The sequence below is a fragment of the Brachyhypopomus gauderio genome, chromosome 4, assembly GCF_052324685.1.
Source record: "Brachyhypopomus gauderio isolate BG-103 chromosome 4, BGAUD_0.2, whole genome shotgun sequence".
Classification (NCBI taxonomy): domain Eukaryota; kingdom Metazoa; phylum Chordata; class Actinopteri; order Gymnotiformes; family Hypopomidae; genus Brachyhypopomus; species Brachyhypopomus gauderio.
Window position 1 is genome coordinate 25,599,124 of NC_135214.1, and position 20,980 is coordinate 25,620,103.

The 20,980-nt window shown below is 45.6% G+C and overlaps 2 protein-coding genes across 3 annotated transcripts in view; one reads left to right on the forward strand and one right to left on the reverse strand.

Annotated features, from left to right (window-relative positions):
• Positions 1–3,359, forward strand: part of ghra (growth hormone receptor a) — a 42,638-nt gene extending 39,279 nt beyond the window's left edge. Inside the window, 2 exon segments of the mRNA XM_077003297.1 lie at positions 1–820; positions 822–3,359. The exon segment at positions 1–820 is cut by the window's left edge and continues 158 nt beyond it. Of these exon segments, the coding sequence (XP_076859412.1) occupies positions 1–820; positions 822–962 (961 nt within the window). The 3' untranslated portion in view covers positions 963–3,359.
• Positions 3,360–14,630: 11,271 nt separating this feature from the next.
• On the reverse strand, positions 14,631–18,384 carry selenop (selenoprotein P). Of its 2 annotated transcripts, none has more exons than XM_077003302.1 (5): positions 18,227–18,384; positions 17,279–17,504; positions 16,957–17,169; positions 16,743–16,860; positions 14,631–16,623 (listed from the first exon to the last, which is right to left on the reverse strand). In XM_077003302.1, exons 2-5 carry the CDS (start codon positions 17,482–17,484, stop codon positions 16,075–16,077), a joined length of 1,086 nt encoding a protein of 361 aa, XP_076859417.1. In that variant the 5' UTR covers positions 17,485–17,504; positions 18,227–18,384; the 3' UTR covers positions 14,631–16,074. The 2 variants fall into 2 exon arrangements, with proteins under 2 accessions (XP_076859417.1, XP_076859418.1); XM_077003303.1 differs by having other exon boundaries at positions 17,279–17,501; positions 18,227–18,381.
• Positions 18,385–20,980: the final 2,596 nt, after the last annotated feature.

Genomic DNA, 20,980 nt, shown 5'->3' on the forward strand with positions numbered 1-20,980 from the left:
TGGCTCCGCCCACACCCATGGCTCCACCCATACCCTCAGCATGAAGGGTAATGAGGACTCGGACCATGCTAGCTGCTACGACCCAGAGATGGGGCCGGAGTCTGAGGGTCTCCCAACGGCCACGCTCCTGCCAGGTCATTCTGAGAGGGAGGAGCGCCACCCACTGGTCACAAGCAGCAACTCCACCCCCATCCTCAACTCCCTGACCCCTGAAGCAGCTGAAGTGCTTCCTGTCCAGACACAGCCCACCACCCACAGCTGGATTAACATGGACTTCTATGCCCAGGTGAGTGATGTCACACCTGGAGGAGGGGTCATGCTGTCACCTGGTCAGCAAAACAGCACACCCAACAAGAACCCTGAGAAGAAAAAGAAGAAAGAGGAAGATGATGAAGAGGGTGATGAAGAGGAGAAGGAGAAGAAGAAGCAGTTGAAACTGCTGGTGGTGGACTCGTCGGAGGATGGTTACTCCTCAGAGACAGTTGCTAGGCAGCTTTCTGCTGATACTCCCACCAGCAGGTTTGTAGAGCAAGCATACCACACCCTGTCTGAGCCTTCCCAGCCACACCCCCAGCCACACCCCCAGGCCTGGCAGGATGGGTACCTGGCCCCTGACAGAGAGCCCCACATGTCTTACTTTTCACCTCCAGCCTCCATGCTGCCCCCTGTCTCGGACTACACGGTGGTGCAGGAGGTGGCTGGGAGGCACCGGCTCCTTCTGCACTCCTCCGCCCCCCAGACAGCAGCATGCACCCCAAACCACGTCAAGCTCACGCCCAGTCAGGCCGCCCTGCCCATGGGCTACCTCACCCCCGAACTTCTGGAGAATCTCAGCCCCTGAAACGGGGGCGGAGGAGTGCAGAACCGAGATGGGTCCCGGCAGCCTGGGCCAGGGCCCCTCTTCCCCCGCTAGAAGGCCCGGAGACACAGCACAGCAGATGCTGTGTTGGGCGGGATGCTAGGCTGCGGATGCTGTGGTGGGAGAGGTGTTAGGCTGCATACATGCCATATTTTGCTCACTGTTTTAATGTCCCAGGCTGTGGAGGAAGTGGCTCTTGTTTCAGGTGTTCATGCTATCGCTGGCGCATAAGCTAAAAAAGAAATCCCACAAAAATATGCTCATGTACATACGGCCACGCTGCTGATGACAAGGACCTGACGGACCACGTGAGCGTCGTGGGTCTGTGAGGGGCTGGAGGGACACGGAGGTGCAGGAGACGTGCGGCACTGAGGTGACGTGTTGATCTAGGAACATTTGTGATAAGTGATTAATGGTTCTGTTAAGCTGATGTCTCTACGCTCACTGTGAAGGAAAAGCAAAGACCTGCACATGTAGCCAGGCGGATGAGGGATATCTCGCCAAAGAGAAGTCATCGTCGTGACAGCCGTGCGTCTCCCCAGTACGTCCCCGAGCAGGCCGTCTCTCGGAGCCGGTTGTCTGGTTTATCGCTGTGGTTCTTTGACTCAAGCCCACGACGTGTCTTCCCCATTATAACCAGGGGCCCATCAGGACTGAGTGATCCAGCCAGTGCATTCAGAGAATGAACTGGACACACCTTTATTCTACATGGAAGCCCAAATGTTGCAGTGCTGGTGTAGCTTTGATCCTTAAGCTTAAATGTTAAGAGATTTGTAGGTTTAACAACCTCATCTGCACAGGATTCTCTAGATATCTGGACCTTTGGACTGAAGCCTCTTGTCTTAATTAACACACAAGTGCTTATCCCTTGTGTTAGTCCACAGACAAGATGTCGGGGGTTTGATCTCGGGCAGGTTTGTTAGTCCACAGACGAGATGTCGGGGGTTTGATCTCGGGCAGGTTTGTTCGTCCACAGACGAGACGTCGGGGGTTTGATCTCGGGCAAGTTTGTTCGTCCACAGACGAGATGTCGGGGTTTGATCTCGGGCAAGTTTGTTCGTCCACAGACGAGATGTCGGGGTTTGATCTCGGGCAGGTTTGTTCGTCCACAGACGAGATGTCGGGGGTTGATCTCGGGCAGGTTTGTTCGTCCAGACGATTCGTTGGGGGTTTGATCCTTCTGCTGCACTCAGGCAGGCTTGCAGTGTTTGTTTTACGGTTCATTTAACATTTTGTGAACACATGTAGCAATTTTACATCAACTGATTTAATGATGGCTGATTTACGCTGTACTGAAGCCCAAATGCTGGATCCTGATCAAACAAGGACAGTGTCAATTTGGTAAAATGCCCCAAACCTCACATTACATAAGCAGTCTCTTAGGACATACCCTTTAGGGCTGTGGAGTCAGGAATAATAACTGGAAACTGTCTGTTGTCAATTTGGTTGTTCTCATTTTTTAATGAAATATTTATATGTGGATTCACCTTTAAGGTTCCTCACAGACGTCATAATAAAAATGACCCCATGTGTATTCCACCAGTGAAACGCTAAACTGTTGGTGTATACGTGTATCTGTTGGTAGATACGTGTATCTGTTTGTGTGTAAGTATGTACATGAAGATGTGTTGCTGAGAGCAGGTGTGTTGGGTGTTTTGTGTGATGGTTCTTAAGGAGGTCCTTCATGAGCCGTCAAGCTCTTCGACTCTGTTCTGCTGGACTGTGCTGCTTGAACATTGGGTCCTGCGTTAGCTATGTGTGTCTACCTATCTTCACAATCACAGTGCAGATTAATCAAGTGTACTTAATGCAATGGCTTTCAAAGTTATTAAAGGACACCTAAGCCCTTTAATAATGACAAGAATGTTACAGTGTGACAAATAAAAATATATTTTATTGTGCAATCTTCATTAAAGTTAGTACTTTTTTATAAGAAATTTAAAATAATTAAATAACAGAAAAGATATGCTATTTTATTTAACAGTCATCTATGGGTATATGGATATTTGTGTGTGTGTGTGTGTGGATATTTAGATATACAGGTGAGTTTATCTGATTGTAAACCATGCCCCCCCCATGTCAGTGGCTCTGAGGTAAGTGCTACCCTGTGTGCCTAGACACGCACTGCCTGTCTGCACATTCTTGTGTAACGACAGTGTGGTTCTCATTTCTGAACTCTGAAACGCCTAATCACACATGTTTGCTTAGAGCTGCGTTTTTGTTGTTATGCAGTCTTTATATAATTAACTGACGTTACAGAGAGAGCAGGACTCGAAGGAGATGGGTACGCTTATCAAAGCTCAGCAGAATGCCACAGAGCTGTCAACACTAGATCTGTTTCCTTTAGCTTAATAAAAACAGGTTCAAAGTAACTCAATGCCTTTACTGCATGTTTCTGAGATACTGATGTTTTAATGTCACTATTAATAATGCTTTAATGTTACAGTTTATTGATGTTTAAAAGAAATGCAAATAAATCAAACCCAGTTACAGAGTTAAATATTGCTGTGGCTTCATTGTGTGTGTGTGTGTGTGTGTGTGTGTGTGTCAGAGAGACACAAAGAGAAAGAATCATGAGAAGCAGCAGCTGAAGTCACATATCTACTAACCTTGAAAGTCTCACTGTAGCCCAGATAAGGTGCATGTGTGTGTGTGAGGGAGAGAGAAAGACTCACTGTGGCCATGATAAGGTGTGTGTGTGTGTGTGTGTGTGTGTGAACACAGCACAAAAACTGGTGATAACATGCCCGTTTGGGGTGGAGACGAGGTTGAGTAACGAATGGAGAGATTCATCTGGAACTGAGGCTTGAATAAGCCCCTTCACTCCACACAACACTATCCTGGATAAACCCCTTGCCTCAACACCACACTATCCTGGATAAACAATTTCCCTCAACACCACACTCTCCTGAATAAACAATTTCCCTCAACACCACACTATCCTGAATAAACACCTTATCTCAACACCACACTATCCTGGATAAACACATTCCCTCAACACCACACTGTCCTGGATAAGGAGCGCTTAATGTTCCACTGGTGTGACGCCTCTTGTGCTCCAGCGCGGAAAGCCCGGTCAAGTCATGTGACTTCCATTTCAAGCCATGTCCGAACAACAGGAAGTTCTCTCTGTTCCCAAGACGTGCGCTAGTAATGACCACATGTTGTGAAGCGCAGCGCAAGAGCACCATTAATTTGAGTCCCAAGGTCTGTGAACATCCAACTTAGCGCCATTATTTGGAGCCCTGCCGAGAGGAGGGTTGAGCGCATGACGGGGGCTAGGTCAACACAGCCGAAGCGTTAATGCACCGAGTCGAGAGGTGGTGCGGGCAGAGTGCCGCACGCGAGCTCGCCGCTAAGTGCTTACAGAGGCGGTTTGAAGCCGCTGACAGTGAAAGCATATCAGGCAATTAGGCAGCCTGGACATACTTAGCAACACGGCATGGGCCTGATTGAATCGGAGGAGCCCTCTCTCACACCACACTCCTCAGGACATTGCAGGTAATTACCCGTAAGTCTCTGCTCCTCTGGATGGGAGTTCAGGCCAATTAGGCGTATCAAGCCGCCCACCCTGCCCACTTTACTGCCTCCGCGCGCGCTGACCTTTCGCTTCGACTGAACGGACCGCTCCGAGCACGTGGAAGGGCGCGTGCACTCACCACAGGGTCAACAAGACAAGGGCACTGGCAGAATGGGCCCTTACCTTACAATGTGGGTTTTGTAAAAATGTGTATTGGGTTTGTACATTTTAGATAAATGCTGTAATTGAATGCTGTCCAACTTAAAAAAAGGAGTGACGTAGGTTTTATTTTAGATTTTGGGGGTTGGGGGAGACGAATACCACTCACACCACCCAACCTAACACGATTTATGAGTAGTGTAAGCAGTTGTGAATAGGGGGGACACGCCTATGGGAATAAATAAACAAACAGTATTTACTTACTGCTGGTTGCAAACTTCTGCTAAGAAAAATGAACTGCAAGTTAAACTAGGAGACACGACTCTGAATTTGATCTCTTCGTTTATTGCGACGCTAATGTCAGCAGTGGTGTGCTGCAGTACCCATTTAAGTTTTACAAAGTTTACTTAAAACATATCCACAGGAAACATGGAGTGGAATGAAGTAAACATAACGCTGATATTACCAGGCAGCCTGATTTCGGGATCTGTCGGCAGAATGACACGAAACATAAACTAGTACCAGGACCCAGAGCGCAATTATACGAATGCAAATGTGTTCGGAAACAGCAGGAGCGGACCGAACGCTTTGATGCACAAATCAGAATCCAGAATTCCCCAGAACCGTATAACGGACTCGTTTTGTTAACGCGTGTAACACAAGCGTTTAATTGGGCTTCGTTCATAAACCTCCTGCTTCCTGAAGCAAGCAGAGACACACATTTCCCTTCTTGTATTTTAATCAATGCAAAATTAAACCAAAGTAGACTTTAATAAATCAGATGTTTCCAAAATGCATTTAGATCAGAAGTATCTAAAACGTAATTCAAAAGTAGCGAATTATATTACATGTGTTAGATTATCTAAAATATTACATTACTAATCGCATATTTAGTCATGTCATTTGTAATCAGAGCTGGGTTATGTTTCCTAAATAATACAGCTCAGACCTCAGGGTGTGTATGGCAGGAGACACAGAAGCTCTCTGGTGGTCCTACTCCATATGAGGTACTTGGTATTAATATAGACCGTTGTTAGTCGTTGCTGTTGTTCTGATCAACGTCTGTAGGTCTGCATGCATTTACTGTATTTACTGTAGGCTTAAACGAACCCCAATCTGCTGGTAACCGTCACACGGGATCCCAAGTAAAAATATAAAAGCATGCAACATATTGCGCTGATTCATGTGTACGATTCTTATAAAAACTGTTTATTGTTTTCGTTGTGAAACAATGTCATGTGTGTGGTTAAATGCGTGCACGTGTGTGTTTATATATATATATATATATATATATATATATATAATAACTGAACACATGTGCTTGTGTGTGTGTGTGTGTGGTGCCAGCAAGCGTTTCACCGTACACGAGACCTTGCTTCTGCTCTTGATGAATAGCACTTCATGTAGTCTGCGACGTCTGCGAAAAAAATACAATTGATTTCATAACCAGTGGATGAAGGCCCCCCCCCCCCCTCATAGTGGCGTAGTGGTGAAGTACAGCTGTTTTCTTTATCTTGTACACTATGTTTCCATGTCTTTGTTTTGCGACTGCCCTACTGTAGCGCCCCCTAGTTAGTAAGTGCCAAACTACGCCACCCCTTAATTAGTGCTTTTTTACTTAGAGTAAGGGGAACTCTAAAGAAAGTAGACAAACGTCGGTGATGCAAAAATACAGTCTTTATTGAAGACAATAGACTCTGTCAGTTTAATTTAAATAAAACAAAAACAATCTAAGAGGTGTTGACACTACCTGTTTGTGGTTTGGAGACTGAGTAAAGACAGCCAATTGACAATACCACTCGTGAATAATCTCTAAAATTCAGCCACACACTGCAAATGTTTCCAAATCACACTCTAAAGTGAACACAGCACCCGATATGGCTGCCTCTATCTCAGTCTCAACATAGCCACATCTAAATAGTACTGGATCAGAATACTCAAGAGACTCAAGTTAAAAAAGGTACATCGACCAATAACTAGACACACAGGTAGTCACACAAGAGTAAGGGTTTTTAAAACAACGGGTCACTTAAATACCCCTGAGCAGCATATCATTAAAAGACCACTTTATGATTTGCTATGGTAGGATCTTTTAGATAAAAGAACACAAAATAAAACAAAACGGTAGAAAACAGCAACTGACACCCACTGAAGCTGTGGCCCTTCATATACACAAAACAGAAAGAAACATTACATTCAGTCAATAAAACATTGACTACGTTCAACATTATGAATATGATTTAAAAAGACGAAACATACCACATTCATCAGGGTTGACCAACTTCACTCATGGACAGGATAGCAGCTTGTCACAGAACACTGGATATACAGAGTGTAATTAAAAAACCATATGAAACCTCTGGTTTAGGCATACTAAACATTTTCAGGTGTTTATAAAGCTTTAGAGAATGCACGGCGGCTAATTGTACCTGGTAACTGATCATTCGTAAGTCAGTAGAAGACAGAATGGATGTGGCGTGTCACCAACAGACTAAAATAAACAAAGGAGCTTTACTCCGTATGTCTGAAAGGGTGCGACTAAAGCTCGAGCATGATTACCAAACTCGCATACCTTGTACTCTGTACACACACCGGCTGTTGCTACCTCTATGACCTGCGGCCACTCCACCTGAACACGCCTATCCTCGCGTCCCCACACTAATTAAAACCAAACCATGTTTAGTTGCTTCATCAGTCATCTTGTGCAAAGGTATAATATGCGACTTAATCCTACCTTCGGACTCGCTGTTACAGACACGCTTCTTCTAGACGCCGCCACCTGCATGCGCTTTAGCCACCACGCTATCCTCTAGGACCCCACAGGTGTCCCTATATATGCCTACCTGTAAATGGCTCACCCAATGCAGGTGCTACTCTACTCTAGGACGTCATCCTTCATGTGCGCACCAAAACAAAGAAAGCGTCGCCTTGGCTATGCTGGCTACAATCACCCCCTCCAAATGCATCGGCGACCCGACGATGGCACTCCAAAATGTTAACCCATCATTCTTCTTGTTCAGGCAGCTCTTCATACCTCTCAGTTATAACTGCCCGAGGGAGTCGGTGGGGGTTAGAGTGTTGACCGGCGTTCAGTCTTGTCGAACGGCGTAAGAGCATTGGCTCTTGTGAGGGTCCCTCTTCTTCAGGGGTAACGGGGTCATGTGGTCCAGGTCTCTCCTGGAGTTCTTCCACTAACAGTATAACATCCCCATCTTCATCTTCCTCCAGAACTGGGGAGTGGGGCCCACTTTCCTCACCTGTCATGGGGACAGTATCTTCTATATCTTCTGTGCCCTGTTCTTCATTCAGTGCAGCTCGTAGCTCAGACCGGTGCACCTGTCGGATTGGCCCCTCTTCATCAACCGGAGCCACAGAGTAAACCACCCCCGTTCCCACTGGACTTCTAACCACTCTGTACACACAGGGGTTCCAATGATCTTGGATCTTGTTTCGTCCTGCTGGGTGATTCCTCAGATAAACCAGCTGCCCTTCCTTGAACCCAGAGTCGTTTATTTGGTCGTTATGGTTTCGATTACGCCTGAGGGCCTGTTCCTCTGTCCTCTGCCTTACATGTTCATGGACAAGCCGTAGACTCTGCTGATGTGTCTGAATCCATTCATCCAACGTTCCCAAGTTTTGCGTGGGTTCTTCCAACCCCAACAGGAAATCTACTGGTAGCCTGGGGTGACAACCAAACATGAGAAAATAGGGGGTTCGACCCGTGGTCTGATGAGGAGTAGTATTATATGCAAATGTCAGTTGGGGCAAGTGCCGTGGCCAATACCTCTTTTGGTCAACAGGGAGTGTCCTAAGCAGGTCATGTAAAGTGCGATTGAAACGTTCACATTGTCCGTTTCCTTGGGGATGATAAGGGGTGGTTCTGCTCTTCTGCACTCCATAAATCTTGCATAACTGCTGTATCAAAGTGCTTTCGAAATTCCGGCCTTGGTCGGAATGTATACGGGCTGGAGGACCGAACCGATGAAACCAATGTTGTACCAGCATCTGGGCTACTGTACTTGCCTGTTGATCTCTAGTGGGAACAGCCTGGGTATATTTTGTAAAGATGTCGGTCAAGACCAGGACGTTTTGCCTACCATCCGATGCCGGTTCCAAGACTGTAAAGTCCAAGGCCAGGATCTCATTTGGCCGTGATGCTTGCAGCGTACCCCAATAGGGTCGAACTTTAGGCTGAACTGCCTTCCCCAGCACACATCTTTGGCATCGACTGCACCACTGCTCTACATCCTGAGCCATATTAGGCCAAAAGCACCTGCTCCGCAACAACTGTAGAGTTCGCTCTGTCCCTTGGTGCCCATGATCATTGTGGACACTATGTAAGACCTCTTCTTGTAGACACTGAGGAACAAGCAGCTGGAAATACTCTGGTCCCCCACCTGGGGGATGGACTGTTCGATATAGTACGCCCTCTCGCTCAACCAGTCGCTCTTGCTGGCGAACGAGGGCTCTACTGGCACTGGACAAAGTTCCACGTTCTGTTGCTGTTGGAGGTCGTCTTTCATCATAGAACCTCCATACCGGTTCAATAACTGGATCAGCCTTCTGCAGTAGGCCCAGATCGTGAGATGAGCGTCCAGGGAATGCAACGACTTCACCACACAGGGCCCCAGAACCACTGGGCTGCTCGTTCCAAGAGGCTAGCACCACTTGTGGAGGCATGCTTGTTCCAACTGCAAAGCGCTCCACGTACTGTCGGGACAAAGCATCGGCATTTTGATTGCTCTTCCCTGGACGATACTTGATAGTAAAGTTAAATGATGCCAATTGAGAAGCCCAGCGCTGCTCCACGGCCCCCAACTTGGCAGTCTGCAAGTGACTCAAAGGGTTATTGTCAGAAAAAATGGTGAAGTGATTGCACAGCAGGTACTCTCTGAACTTCTCTGTCACAGCCCACTTGACGGCCAGCAATTCCAGCTTCATAGAACTGTAGTTATTCATGTTTCTCTCAGTGGGCCTCAGCCCTCTACTGGCAAAGGCAATTGGACGCACTTTCCCGTTCTGTTCCTGTGATAGCACCGCCCCAAGGCCTCCATGGCTAGCATCCACTTCCAAAATAAATGGTTTCTTAAAATCAGCATATGCCAGAACTGGGGCAGAAGTAAGTTTCTCTTTTAATAACTGGAAGGCCTGCTCGCAGTCTTCACCCCAAGCTGTAGCTAGAGAGATTTTGGGAGTCTTTCCTTTTCGTCTGGGTCCACTAAGCTTCCCAACAAGATGGTGCAAGGGGGCTGCAAGTTTAGAAAAGTCTTCTACAAAACGTCTGTAATAACTAGCGAAGCCCAGGAACGAACGAAGTTCAGCGAGATGTAGTGGCCGTTTCCATTCTTTGACCACCTCAATTTTAGCAGGGTCGGTCGCCACCCCCTCAGCAGAGACAACATGGCCCAAGTACTTCACCTGATGTTGGAAAAAGTTACACTTGGACAGTTTCACTTTCAATTTCTGTTTCTGTAGCCGAGCGAACACTTCTTCCAGCCTTTCCAAATGTTGTTCCACGGTAGCAGAGAAGACCACGACGTCATCAAGATAAAGAAGTACAGACTGATATCGACAGTCCCCAAACATGCGTTCCATGAGACGTTGGAACGTGCCAGGGGCATTGCATAACCCAAAAGGCATTCGATTAAATTCAAATAAACCAAAGGGAGTGCAGAAAGCCGTCTTAAATTTATCCTTTTCCGCTACTGGGACTTGGTTATACCCACTGGCCAAATCGAGTGTAGAGAACCATTTTGCTCCTGACAAGGCATCTAGGGATTCCTCTATCCTAGGAAGTGGGTATGAATCACGACGGGTCTTCGAATTCAACTGCCTATAGTCTACACAAAGTCTGAGGGTCCCGTCTTTCTTGGTCACCAACACGATAGGGGAAGAGTAAGGGCTACTGCTTTCTCTGATGACCTGGTTATCTAGCAACTGTTGGATATGAGCTTTTACTGTTTCATATTGAGAAGGAATGATACGACGATAAGGCTGGCGCACAGGAGCATCATCTAGCAAGGGAATCTCATGAGTAATAAGGGATGTACAGCCCAAGTCCCCCTCCCCTTTGGAAAATATACTGCCATATTTGGAAAAAAGAGCAGTAGCCTGAGCAGCCTGTTGTTCAGTAAGCCCCTCAAGATCCAACACAAGCTGGTCAGAAGAATTATTGGACGAGGTGACGTCGTGCGTGGATATAAAAACTGAACACTCTTCCCAAGAAGACTCTACAGAGACCTTTGACTCACTTCCCATTATCGTGGCTGAAACCGCTTGCACCGTGCCGACCACATGACGAGGAGGGAGCCACACATCAGAGCTACTGACATTTACTATGGGCACATACAGCAAACCCTTTCTTGCAGAGACCAGAGTAGGGGATAAAAGCAAACCTTCAGGAAGGGGTCCGTCTTCACAGCCCAATGGCTCCAACAAGAGCTCCACTGAGTCTACCTGAGGGCACGTAGCGGGGACCATGGTCATCGTACCAGCCTCAATACGAACAGGAAGTCGGCCATGAATGCGAACCTTGAAGGGTTTAGCAGCGTTCAAAACAGCCTCTACCTTCTCACAGTGGCGTAGTGCATGCCGAACCGCCGGGACCGCCGACTGCACTGGGGGGGAGGAAAAGAGTTGAGGACCATGCTGTCCGAACAGGGTTCTGTAACAATCACCCAGCACATTCATACCCAAAATGCCTGGCGTTTCTGCTTTACGACCCTGAAGCACAACATCCGTAGGATCCTTAACTATTAAAATCCCTCTACCCAAAATGCACTGTCCCAGGACTACCACGTCAAGCTCGAGATAGCCTATATAAGGAATGTCTAACCCATTCGCTGCTTTGAGGCCCAACCATTTACAGTCTCTCGTTTGCAAATGGGTAAAGTGCTTAGCAAAAAAACTCTCTGTGATGGTGGTCACCATTGACCCGGTATCAATTAGACATGGGACTGTTACCCCCCCCATATGCACACCTAATACGGGACAATTTCCAACTAGTTGACTGTACAAAGGGCGGTTAACATTAGAGCCAGGACTTCCCAATCCCAGCGTGTGGCTCTGCACACTGGGGAGTCCTAGTTTTCCGACTGGTTGACCGAGTTGCTACGGGATACAGTGAGATCCTGACTATTGGTAGCTGAAGGAAGAGGAGCAGATCGACAATAGCGAGCGATGTGACCTGGCTCGCCACACCTAAGGCAAATCGGTTGGCCATCTGATGTACGTCTAAAACGACCATTCCTATGGGAAGGACCTGGGGCATTACCACTAGGTTGACAGAAGCGTTTAACTAACATATCAAGCTGAGCTTGCTGTCTCAAAACCATCTCCTTTAACTCTGCCAATTCGGAGGTTTGAGCGATAGTAGCCTCACATTGTGGCGCAAAACGCACTTCGTGACTACGTGGCAGAGCACGCTGACCCCGATCACGACCTGGCTGACCCTCCTCCAACCACCTAATAGCCTCCCGCCTTACATCTAAAATAGACAGATCCTCGTCGTCCCGTACCAATCTTTTGAGCTCCCTACGTAAAGTATGATCTCTAACGTTCTCACAAAACTGATCCCTTAACACATCCCCGGAATTAAAAATAGCATCACCCTTACTCTGCTTCACTCTGTCCATGAGTTCCATTAGCGCATGAGAGAATTCGAACAATGACTCGTTCTCCCGTTGTTTGCGATCAAAAAAACGCTGCTGCCAATGCACATAGGATTTAGTACACCCATACATTTCCTTTAAAATGCGAATAATTTCATTGGGGTTTTCTCAGCTTGCTACCGGTCGATACTTTATTTCATTACGGGCCTCGCCCTCTAAATGATCATATAAAAACATAGCTTTATCTAAAACAGACATATGTCTGGATCTAATACAACTTTGTGCCTCCTCAGTCCACTCCTCTACCGAAAGGGCTCCTGCAGCTGTCGAACCAGAGAACTTTGGGCACTTTCTTTCTTTAGGCAAATAAAAAGCATGTTCCCGCCGTACGGGTGGGATTTCGTCTCCAACATTTCCCCCAGTACCTCCATTCTGCACCCCAGAAAGTCTCGCATTTGCAGTTTGGAGCTGTTCCACTTGCTCCCGCAGTCTCTGCAGCTCTCCCTCCATGACGACTCCTTGCTGACACAAGTTGGAATGCCAGCTGCTGTTTTCTACCACAACAAATCACTAATACTGCTCGAATCTACTTACACTTTATTAAATTAAACTGACAGGTCAAAAGCGCTAACTGATGTTCGATCCTGCCGACTACGCCAGATTGTAGCGCCCCCTAGTTAGTAAGTGCCAAACTACGCCACCCCTTAATTAGTGCTTTTTTACTTAGAGTAAGGGGAACTCTAAAGAAAGTAGACAAACGTCGGTGATGCAAAAATACAGTCTTTATTGAAGACAATAGACTCTGTCAGTTTAATTTAAATAAAACAAAAACAATCTAAGAGGTGTTGACACTACCTGTTTGTGGTTTGGAGACTGAGTAAAGACAGCCAACTGACAATACCACTCGTGAATAATCTCTAAAATTCAGCCACACACTGCAAATGTTTCCAAATCACACTCTAAAGTGAACACAGCACCCGATATGGCTGCCTCTATCTCAGTCTCAACATAGCCACATCTAAATAGTACTGGATCAGAATACTCAAGAGACTCAAGTTAAAAAAGGTACATCGACCAATAACTAGACACACAGGTAGTCACACAAGAGTAAGGGTTTTTAAAACAACGGGTCACTTAAATACCCCTGAGCAGCATATCATTAAAAGACCACTTTATGATTTGCTATGGTAGGATCTTTTAGATAAAAGAACACAAAATAAAACAAAACGGTAGAAAACAGCAACTGACACCCACTGAAGCTGTGGCCCTTCATATACACAAAACAGAAAGAAACATTACATTCAGTCAATAAAACATTGACTACGTTCAACATTATGAATATGATTTAAAAAGACGAAACATACCACATTCATCAGGGTTGACCAACTTCACTCATGGACAGGATAGCAGCTTGTCACAGAACACTGGATATACAGAGTGTAATTAAAAAACCATATGAAACCTCTGGTTTAGGCATACTAAACATTTTCAGGTGTTTATAAAGCTTTAGAGAATGCACGGCGGCTAATTGTACCTGGTAACTGATCATTCGTAAGTCAGTAGAAGACAGAATGGATGTGGCGTGTCACCAACAGACTAAAATAAACAAAGGAGCTTTACTCCGTATGTCTGAAAGGGTGCGACTAAAGCTCGAGCATGATTACCAAACTCGCATACCTTGTACTCTGTACACACACCGGCTGTTGCTACCTCTATGACCTGCGGCCACTCCACCTGAACACGCCTATCCTCGCGTCCCCACACTAATTAAAACCAAACCATGTTTAGTTGCTTCATCAGTCATCTTGTGCAAAGGTATAATATGCGACTTAATCCTACCTTCGGACTCGCTGTTACAGACACGCTTCTTCTAGACGCCGCCACCTGCATGCGCTTTAGCCACCACGCTATCCTCTAGGACCCCACAGGTGTCCCTATATATGCCTACCTGTAAATGGCTCACCCAATGCAGGTGCTACTCTACTCTAGGACGTCATCCTTCATGTGCGCACCAAAACAAAGAAAGCGTCGCCTTGGCTATGCTGGCTACACTACATTGATACGTGCATTTTGGAAAACGACAGAAGAAATTGCGTTGCAGTGAAATGTTAGAGAACCAGAACTTTAATGTCAAGCGGACACCACTGTTGCACCCGACGGAAACGCTGGAACGTTTGTGAATGTCTGGGAACAATTTTCGTGGCGCTCCGGGGGAACGTGAGGAAGAAAGCGCGCGCCATCTAATGTCCATTGATTAAACAGCATTGAAACTAAACGTGTAAAAATAAATCGTGTAACCAGTTTTTGACTGACAAAAGTACAGTAGTGGCAACAGGTAAGGCCAGTAGGCCAGTCAACTCAGAACGTGGGAGATTTCACATGGTTTTAAATATGTTTGAAAAGACTGCTCAGAGAAAAGCAGCACACTACCTTAAGCATACGTGCATGCATTAGACTTTATTAATAATGAGAACGCGCAGGCTGGTTTACACCAGTTAATGTTTATTGAAAATTCATATTTTCTGTGCTACAGAGGTTCGCGTTCGTTTGACTATCAGAAGCAAAAGCGTGGACATTGGAATACAATTAATCGGGTTTTCCAGATTTGAAAGAACTTTTCTAGAATACCTTCATTTAGTATTTCAAATGTTTCAGCTCAACTTCCTGTTATTCTTGCGGGTCCCTCTGTGGCGTTTTAGTGACGGCAGCAGTTACTTATATATACTCAACTGCACTGTAAATTACGCAAATCTGTTTTTTGATGTTTAAAAGAAAGGCAGCAAATAAATTTTACATAATTTTCCTCTTACCTCATATGTTGTCTATCACCCAAAACATGTTTGGACTTTGACCATTAACCTTTATTTTATAAGTTTACAAGGCCAATCTAACGTCTACTTCAAAGTCTTCCTAAATAAATTCCTGTGACGTAGTCACAGTCGAACGTTTGACGTTTTACTATAATTTCACCTGGAAATGTTTAAATATCAATTATTAAAACATTTTTTTTTCTATTTACAAATGTGTTTACTTGGCTTTGAAAATGTGAGATACCAAATATGTCCACTATGTCTGAGGTAAGTGGAAAATTGAGAAAATTTGAATTTGTCTTCATCCCTTTCACTAAAGGCAGCAATCTCAGAATACACTCACTACAATAGCATGCCACACTATACTGACAAACATACTGATTTTGTATTTTTGTGACGTTAACACGAAGCTATCTATACACGTCAAAGATTAAGCTCACCAATCACTGTGTTTAGAGGGAGTGGCATGTTGTCGCATGACTCCACCCCCTCGCCCCGTGGCAGAGGATCAGGCAGGCGCCACTAGCGCGTAGTTTATGCACCTGACTTCATAAAAGCCACACAGGGTCAGGATAGGGGGCAGATGGCATGAACATTCCTGCTCCCTGCACTCTCAGAAGGCCCCAGACGCTGAGCCATCCCCAGGGTCTGTAACTTTTACAGCAAAGGGTTGTTTTATCTGTTAACACTGGTAATGGACAGTGTCACACTTATTTGTTGCAAATTATCTATGCTGATTTAATTACGTGAACTGCATTTATCCAAAGTTGTCAAACACACCTGAGTTTGAAAGTGTGACATTTGTGCATGTCACGTGAAAATGGTAGTGAACACTGCTGAGTTACAGTTACTCCTGGAGGATGTAGAGATGTTTCACACAGAAGCTCAGTGCTGGTAAATACTGAGGTGCCAATACTAGTTGGCATTTCCACATCACAGACCTGAACGTGGCTGAGGCCTCACCAATCTTAAGGGGAGGTTGTGACTGTGTGGACAGTAATTTTACAGAGGACGTGCCCCTGCTTAATTCTGTCACCCTCATTGGCTAACCCCAGCTGGTCATTCTCAGGTCTGCAGGGACGGCTGTCAGTCAGCCAGGGAGGCGGAGCGTCACTGTCAGGTCTCCCTGACGTGGTTGTCGTCCGCCGCCAGCCCCTGTCAGTGTCAGGAAGCAGAGAGAGGCTCCTCACACTGTCAGAGAGCCGCGGGACGCTCACGGTCCTGCTCCCCGATCAGCCGTCGTCAGTGTCAGCATCAGCTGGAGGCGGGAAAGGACGCCCCCTGCTGTCACATGTACTGAATTTTGCACCTTGAGCGCTTGTTTCAAGGTTGCTGCATGACCTGCAGGTCTGTGTTCTGGGACACCTGCCCTACGTCCAGCTGCCCGGTGTCGGCCTGACCAATAAAGGCCTGGCCAATGACAACCTGCTGCTGGGAGCCATGCTGGTGAGGTACACCATTATGACTGTGCCCCTCTCCCCTGCCATGGTGACCTCCCTGGTGACCTCTGTGATGTCCTCTGTGGTGACCTTCATGATGGTGACCTCTGTGGTGACCTCCATGGTGACCATGGCTGTTTCTTGTTTCCTCTTCTGTTGTACTGGGTGTTTCCTCCTCTGGTTTAAGCTCACCAGTCCCGTTACATGCCACAGGTTGAGTGGCGTTCTGTGATTGGCAGACAGATTAAACATACAGACATGATGAGTTCTGAGAAACACACATGCTGGCCTGTATGTCCATGCGTCTGTGATAATGGATGATCTGTAGGTAATATGGTGTTTCACCTCTACTGCACAGTCTCCACAGATACTATTGCAGTAGGTGTTTCTGATGGCTTCCTCCACATATGGCTGACTGAGGATGGTGTAGGGTAAGGACAGGTGGTACGTAAGTCGTCCACATCTGTGAGAGAGACATACTGTTAACCTGGTGTAGCAGCCCCGCCCCCCCCCCCCCCCCCCCCCCAAGCAAAATTCTGCAGGCTTTAACGAGGCTGACCTGTCAAAGATCTGAAAGTCATCCTTCATTACGTTGGCTATTTGCCAAACATCAGGCTCTTCGGGGCTCTGGGCATACAGCGTGATGTTGCCAGAGAGTCTCTGCTGCAGCAGGTCGTGCAGTCTCCGTGACGCCTCATCCTGGCTGTTTACCACCATGTATGTGATGTTTGCGTAGCCTTTTCTGTCCAGTCTCAGGCGCAGATCATCCAATCTGTGCAGAATAAAGCAAACATGAGATATCGATGGAGCCAAGTGGCCAATCAGCGCCAGTCAGAGTCAAACAGAGCTAATCAGAGCCATGTCTAAGTCCGGTGACTTACTTGGACGCCTGCACGAGACAGAACAGTCAGCTAGCCTGCAGGTAAGCCACCACGGTGATTTGGCCCCGGGAGCCCTGCAGGGGCTCCGTCTCCCCGAGGCGCCAGACGGGCGGCGGTTTGCAGCGGGCTCCACCTGTCTCACTCTCTGCCCTGCAGCCCGCGAGCAGGGAGAGAGTCAGGACAAGACTGGGCCCTGTCCACATCATCCTCACCACACACCTATCTGCTGAACACACACACACACACAAATTAACACACACACACACACGGGCACAAGGAGCTCAGACCACAGAGCCGTCTTTAGAATATAGCCTAGTTTAAATAGACAGCAATGTAGAAAAAGTAACGCTGTACTAAACAACTGCAAACATTTATAGATTTATGCATAAGCAAAACACCATGCACACACCCCAGAAGGTGCATTTCTCATTGCACGTCTCAATATATGTGCATGTGCATACAACAGATGAGGTCAGAGATGCTGCCCCCTACATGTGTCTTAAGTTATGACACCATTAAGTTATTTATAATTTGCAGTTATGTGATTGTTTTGGTGAGGGGATAAAAATCCCTCCATTTTAACATTAGTATGAAATGATGTCAAAATAAGATGTTGCTTTTGCAATATGTTTTACAATACAATAAAAAAAACATTTATCTTCTGCTTGTTAGTTTTGCTATACTGGACAAAAGCTCATTACAGGAAATAATGTTTCATTTAAATTTATCATGTTTAATTTATCACGAAAGCTCAGAACATTTATATCTTCAGGAATGTCAAAGCAAGATAATCTTTGAGTTAATTTACAGTAATCCTGCAAGACTCTAAGAGTACACGGAGAACTTTGTCCTTCATATTTCAACCAAATCTATCAGTTTGTTCTGTTCAAATTTAGATCAGATCCGACTTTCAACACTGATTTAAGTGGAAGATGTGAAGACACTTACTGGCTTTCTGGAAGATTCTCTACTTCAGCATAGGTCTTCGTTGTAGTCTTTGCAGACAAACAACCGTCTCCCCCACCTATTTATCCACTGGGCTTGTTGTTCATGAATGCTCTGGGCCAAAGTTCCTTCCAAGCTCAGCCCACTTCAAATCATTCACTCTTAACCCTTGTATCACATTACCAAACATGTGACTGTGTACCATTTGTGTGACCGCTTCGCTGCGTTTGAGGAACATGGCAGCACACACACATGCCTGCTGCTTCAGGAGGTTGTGTTTGGCTTTTTATAGCATGTTTAGTAGCCAGATCTTAAAGAGAAGCTAACAAGAACAGAGACTGTCATATGACCAGAGATGAAACGGTTAACGGCTTCTACATTCCAGACAGTTTCCCTGCTGAACAGAAGAGCAGATATCCGCCTGTGGAGTTGAGCTAACGCAGGCGCGCACACACACACACACACACACACACACACACACACCACACACAGTGCTGTTGGTGATGTTCTGTTGTGCTTTGGACCCATAGTCAGCACTTTTCCATTTGTTTTTGCTGTGATGAAACTTTGAAAGCTTCCTGCCTGAGCAGAAACATTAACAGCCTTAGTTACATTAGTGCAGTGGTTCCCAAACTTTTTCTGCCGTGCCCCCCTTTAGTAGATGAGAATATTTTTGCCCCCCCCCCCCCCCCCCCATATTGACTAGGGATGCACCGATTCACGTTTTTCATTTCCGATACCGATATCAGATATCTGAGGCTTAGTATCGGCCGATACTGATCCGATACCGATGTGATAGAGTTAAACTGCTGAATCGACTTAAAACATTTTTTTAAAACACAGACATACTGAATTACAAGTTTATTGAAAACTCTGCACCAGTATAGCACACTTAAACACACATATAAATGTGTAAAAACAACAAAACTTGCATTTGTTCAGTCAGTGCAATTATGAATATAACATTGAATGTAAAATAAATAATACCAAAGAACCTGAAACTTACAAAAACAATAGGTTCACAACTTTGGTCAAACATGAAAAAAATAAACTGCAAGAAACGTTTTAAATGATTCAAGAATTCTAAATATAATTTTAAATAAATAAGGAGAAGAAATAAGAGAAACAGCAATACATATGTGCAGAGGCAGTCTTTGCATAGAGGCGTGGCTAGGCAACTGCCTTGGGCCCCTCCCACTGCAGCCCACTGTATGGGCCCCCTGATTAGCTGACTTATTTCTCGCATATTAATGTTGATGGGCCCCATAGCAAAATTCGCCTTGAGCCCCCAAATTTCTAAGTCCGCCACTGCATATGTGGCTAGTTTGCAAGCAGCTTTACAAGTGCCGAGTCCTAGCCTCCAGTGAGCAAGCCAAGGGCGACACTTCCAAGCTCCGCGCCCCCCCCTGCAATAGCTCCGCCCCCCACCTAGGGGGCGCGCCCCCCACTTTGGGAACCACTGCATTAGTGTATCCTGTATCCTCCACTATTACTAATGTTACCTACTTGTATTACATACTTACATTAGTGTATCCTCCACTATTACTAATGTTACCTACTAGTATTACATACTTACATTAGTATATCCTCCACTATTACTAATGTTACCTTCTAGTATTACATAGATATATTAATGTATCCTCCACTATTATTAATGTTACCTACTAGTATTACATAGAAACGTTAGTGTATCGTCCACTATTATTAATGTTACCTATTAGTATTACATACTTACATTAGTGTATCCTCCACTATTACTGTTACCTACTAGTATTACATACTTACATTAGTATATCCTCCACTATTATTAATGTTACCTAGTATTACATACTTACATTAGTACAGTGGTTCCCAAAGTGGGGGGCGGAGCTATTGCAGGGGGGGCGCGGAGCTTGGAAGTAAAACATGTGCACATGTGTCAATATGGGGGGGGGGGGGTGTAGGGGGGCGCAAAAATATTCTCATCTACTAAAGGGGGGCACGGCAGAAAAAGTTTGGGAACCACTGCATTAGTATATCCTCCACTGTTACTAATGTTACCTACTAGTATTAAATAGATATATTAATGTACCCTCCACTATTACTAATGTTACCTACTAGTATTACATAGATACATTAGTGTATCCTCCATTGTTACTAATGTTACCTACTAGTATTACATAGATACATTAGTGTATCCTCCACTGTTACTAATGTTACCTACTAGCAGCCCCGTCGACAGGGGGGGACAACCGGGTCTGTTGTCCCGGGCCCCAGGGCCAGGGGGGCCCATCAAAGAGCCCAGCAATTTATTTTTTATTTAAAGTCCATAATTTTAAATATAATCTTGAAATCTTTCATTAATATTAAATTCTGTACTCAAAATAAGCTCAGTGGCTAAAATATATATGTTTTTTTACCTATCTGCATATTTGCATACACCCCCGCCTCACTCTGAAAAATGGTTTGATCCAGCACCGACCGTAGCCGGCTGGTACCCATCCAACAGCAGGAAATACAGTGGTGGATAGTTAAAGTAAATACAGAAATCTGGAGTGAAAAACATTTACCTGACCAATTTTAATGTTGCATTGTGTTCCAGGTTTGAAAAGTGCTGGAATTTAGGCTAAAGTACTTGAAAATGCTTGAAATTGTAACTACTTTGTTTCACAACAAATAGCTGTCTAACTGAACAGTTCTCTTGTATTACGTTAACAAATACGAGCCTCTTGTAATTCCAGGACGAAACATGAGAGAACATGAAGACGTTAAGATTGG